The 4,480-nt window shown below is 41.1% G+C and overlaps 1 protein-coding gene across 3 annotated transcripts in view; it reads right to left on the bottom strand.

The window, feature by feature from the left end:
* The window catches only part of DGKG (diacylglycerol kinase gamma), a 235,291-nt gene that overhangs the window by 145,104 nt on the left and 85,707 nt on the right, over nt 1–4,480 (bottom strand). For all 3 annotated transcript variants that reach the window (XM_006171475.2, XM_006171477.2, XM_027769454.1), the window contains exon 6: nt 1,537–1,707. In XM_006171475.2, coding sequence (XP_006171537.1) covers nt 1,537–1,707 — 171 coding nt within the window. The remainder of the gene's footprint in view (nt 1–1,536; nt 1,708–4,480) is intronic.

Raw genomic sequence — 4,480 nt, 5'->3', positions numbered from 1 at the left:
ACCATGAAACCCAGCTCAACTCCTTTAACGAACCGCTTCTCTCTCTCTCTCTCTCTCTTTTTTAATGTAACTTTATTTGCTTTAATTTAACCGGAGAGGAACAGAGAGAGAGATAAAGTGAGAAAGCAAGCCTCCAGGTCCGGGACTTGAACCACAGTCGGCCATGTGGGAGTCCAGCACTCTTAACCACCATGCCACCTGCCAGTCCCCGACAAACTGCTTCTCTTTATCTAATGGCCAAAGAACTTGGGTTGGGATGAGTGGAGAAATGGAAATAAGCCTTAAGAATGTAGAGGTTCATTACATCTCAAGGAAGAAAATAAATACGATTTCTGAACCGACCCCTTAGCCTAGTGGTTAAGGGAAGCCAGATCCCACAAGGCCAACTGTGGTTCAACTCCTGGTCCCTGTGGCTTGAAAACTATGCTGAGCATATGTGTATGCATGCCCCAAATTCCAACAGGAGAGAGAGAGAGATAAGGGACTGAGGCACAAGCATTCTCCACAGAAACTATTTTCTCCTTCTTCCCCCTTTCTCTCTATGGCAAATGCATGTGTCCTCTGGCAGTTAAAAATGAAAAAGAGGGACCATCAGATGGCATAATGGTTACATCACTGATCCCACATAGTGACTGTGGTTCGAGTCTTGGGCCTGGCAGCTTAAAACTCATACCGGGTGCATGTGTGTGTGTGTGCCCAAAATCCTGAGAGAATAGAAGAAAAGGGATTGTGGCATGGCCATCCCTTCTGGGAGAGATTTCTCGTCTTCTATCTCTCTCTCTCCCTCCCCAGTAAGTGCACAAAGTGCATATACTCTATAGCAAAAATCTCTCTAAAAAAAAAAGAAAAAAAAGAAAAAAAAAAAAAGAACAAGAATTCTCCATAGATAAAGAGGAATTTATTCATGCTTGGGCACAGAATAGGACAAGGACAGATGCTGAATATTTTTCTCTGAAAATCTAAGAGAAGGCTTCTGTTTTCTGATTGAAGACTTTCAGGAAGTCCTGCCAGGAAAGCAATGGAGTCTCGACCTCCTTCAGAGACTCCTCTTCTTTCCCAATTATGGTTTAGATGCCCTTTACACCCTTTAGTTTAGTTTTGTTTTGCTATGAGTGCATGTGCTCACTGGAGAGAGACAAAACAGGTATACAGAGAGAGAAGTCATCCCCCCAGGAGGGATGGTCATGCTGCAATCTCTTCTCTTCCATTCTCCTCTGGAGCTTTTGGGCATATATACACATGCACTTGTGCCAGCCATGTTTTTCAAGTCGCAGGTCTGGGACTCCCAATTACATAGTTGGCCATGTGGGAATCCAGCTCTCTTAGCCATCCTATGTACAACTGGTGCTATGTCTTAGGGTGAATTCTAGGAAACATTCATATCACTGCCTGACAGCAGGATGGTAACCTCTCCCAAGGAGGCAGAGCCCAATCCATGATGTCAGGTCAATCTCTAACAAGTTTAGAAATGATGGACAGGACCCTACATCTTCCTTGAGGGAGAAGCCGAAGCCTTCTGACCGTGTGAGCACTTACACTCTAGCTTATCCTGAGGTCTTCCCGTCTCCAACAGGGACAGGTAACACACGACGTCCTTCAAGTACACCGTGGGGGATTCTGAACGTGAACACTGGGCAGCAGGGGCTCCCAGGGGGATCGCAGCCTCTTGGACTGTAGCTGATGCTTTCTTCTTGGCCATCTTCGATTCTGTAATAGGCAAAAGGAAACAGTGAAGGAAGCTTAGTGTTAAGCAAATATTAAACCTCATTTCTTGCTCTGTCCTTTTCAAGATGGAGGCAAGAATCTTACATAGATATCTTTGAAAGATATGATCAAATCAGCAGCTCTATAAATCTGGTTTGTGGAATACTTAGTTTCTGAATGTACCCCTTTCTGACCTTTTGAAGAGTTTATTTCTGGACCAACAGTTGGCATAGTAGCCAACTGTAGTTCAAGTCCTGGACCCAGTGGCTTGAAACTCAAGCTGGGCATGTGTGTGTGCATGCCCCAAATCCTGAGAGGAGAATGGAGGAGAAGGGACTGCAGCGTGGCCATCCCACCATCCCCGGGGAGTGATTTCTTGCTTCCTGTCTCTCTGTTTCTCTCTGTCTCTGTGAGCACATACACTGCACTTTATAGCAAAACTCTCTCTCTTAAAGAAAAAGAAAGTAAAAAGATTTATTTCCTTATAGTAAATTCATCTATACTCTCTGAATTTCCAGAAAAAAATGATAATAATTTTTTAAAATTTTTTTATTTTAAATTTATTTACATTCATTCATTGTTCATCATCACAGTATACAAAATGAAAATTTCCATCCAGAATACATTGTACATTGGCTCAATCAAGGAAGCCAGAGGAAGAAAGAGAGGCTGGTCGTTTCTTTTTTTCTTTTCTTTTCTTTTTTTTTTTTTTTTTTGTTGGGGGGGAGACTTTTGCTATAGGGTGTATGCACTCATCAGAAAGTCAGAGAAACAGAAAGTGAGAAATCATCCCCCCAGGGGGTATGGCCATGCTGTAATCCCTTCTCCTCCATTCTCCTTTTGGGATCTTGGACATGCACACACATGCGCCCAATGTGAGTTTAAGCCACCAGGTTCGCGACTTGAACCATGGTCGACTACATGGAAGACCAGCGACATAGCCATTACACCAACTGCTGGTCCCATTTTTTGTTTCCTATATATTTTGTTCCCCCCATTCCCTATCTCTCACGTCTGCCATTTCCCACCCTTAGATACACTGTCTCTGGTGTCTGCACTTGCTTTCCATACCCTCCTCCCTTTTTTTCACATATTGATTGACTAAAGATCTTAATTAATCGAAATACATTCAATTGCAAGTGCAGCTGATATATACACATATCTGACTTTAGGCGTAAACCTCAGTGAGTAGAATGAATGTAATATAAAGTATACCTAGTTGGGACTATAGAGCTCACTGCAGTCATTAAATATTTTTTTGAACTTTTTTTCTGAAACATTTTTTAAATTAACTAATTGATTTATACTCATTCCCTGCGCATCATCACAGCATACAAAATATGATTTCCCATCCAGAATATAATGCATAGTGGCTCAATCATAAAGTTTATCATTGATAATTTTCCATTTCTAGTTTCATAAATATATAAATATGTATATATATATATATATATATATCTTTTACCCCTATTTCTCACCCCCCTGCCTTTCTCATGCTTCTCCCATGCTATCATAGGTGTCTACAGTTGTTTTCCATTCCTTTTCTCCCCCACATTTTATTGATTCACAAAATTTCTTAAATAATCTAACTGCTTTCAACAGCAAGTTCAGCTGGTATATACATATCAGTGAATACATGTCTGACTTTAGGTGTGAAACTCTGAGTAGAATGAATATACTATAAGGTAGCACCTAGCTGATGCTATATAGCTTACTACGGTCATTAAGTAGGTATTTTTGAATATATTTCTTAATTTCAAGAAAAGTTGTTTTGAGAACCAGCAGTTAGCGTAATGGCTATGTCACTGGACTATCACGTAGTCGACCGCGGTTCGCGTCCTGGACCCGGTGGCTTAAAACTCACGCCGGGCACGTGTGCGTGCGTGCCCAAGATCCCAAGAGGAGAATGGAGGAGAAGGGATTGCGGCATGACCATCCCCTAAAAAAAAAAAAGGAAAAGAAAAGTTGTTTTAGCTTTAGCTTTAATAAATCAAAGAAATGCTAAGGAAATTTGCTTAAAACTTAAAGCCAGGAAACAGGTTAGGATTCTGTTCAAATAGTAGGTACATGAACCTATCAGCAGCTCAAGACAGGATAAAAATCCTTAAAACTGGAAAACAAAGCCTAGGAAAAAAGTAGCAATGTTTTAGTCAAAAATCATAACTATTTCACCAGTTCAGTCTCATGTACTTAATCTATCTTCTATTGTGGTTTGATCTTCCCAATTAAATTCTGGGACATAAAATTCAACTCCAGACTTGTCCCTACGATTAAGTTGGCCCTTTGCTTAGCTTTTGAACTCTTATTTCTGTGTGTCTGTATTTAACTTTTCTGATATAGCACTCCCTTGAGAACTGGTCTGGTGTTGGTAAATTGTGGCATCTTGGAGATCTGGTCTGGTGCTGATAAATTCTTTCAGGTTTTGTTTATCTGAGAATGTTCTTCTCTTTTCTTCCTGCATGAAGGATAATCTTGCCAGATACAGTATTCTTGGTTGAAATTGCTTTTCCATTAACATTTTGAATACATTTTCCCATTCTTTCCTTGCTCACATTGTTTCTGATGAGAGGTCTGCTGTTAGCCTGATTGCTGGGGACCAGCCTCGGCGTGGGTGGGTTATCTAGACGAAGGCAGCGAAGGTGAACAGAAGATAAAGGCCTCGATGCCTTTTCATGCACGTCCTTTGCCGGACACCCCTCAAAGATTGCTCTCTGAGGAGTGACAACTGCTAGGAATCATAGTGTGTTTTTATTGAAAATGTGTTACATGCAAGTAA

This window comes from Tupaia chinensis, unplaced genomic scaffold (assembly GCF_000334495.1).
Source record: "Tupaia chinensis unplaced genomic scaffold, TupChi_1.0 Scaffold149658_1, whole genome shotgun sequence".
NCBI classification, from domain to species: Eukaryota; Metazoa; Chordata; class Mammalia; order Scandentia; family Tupaiidae; genus Tupaia; species Tupaia belangeri.
Note: the sequence above shows the minus strand (reverse complement) of the source record. Positions and strands in the feature narration are given on the sequence as shown.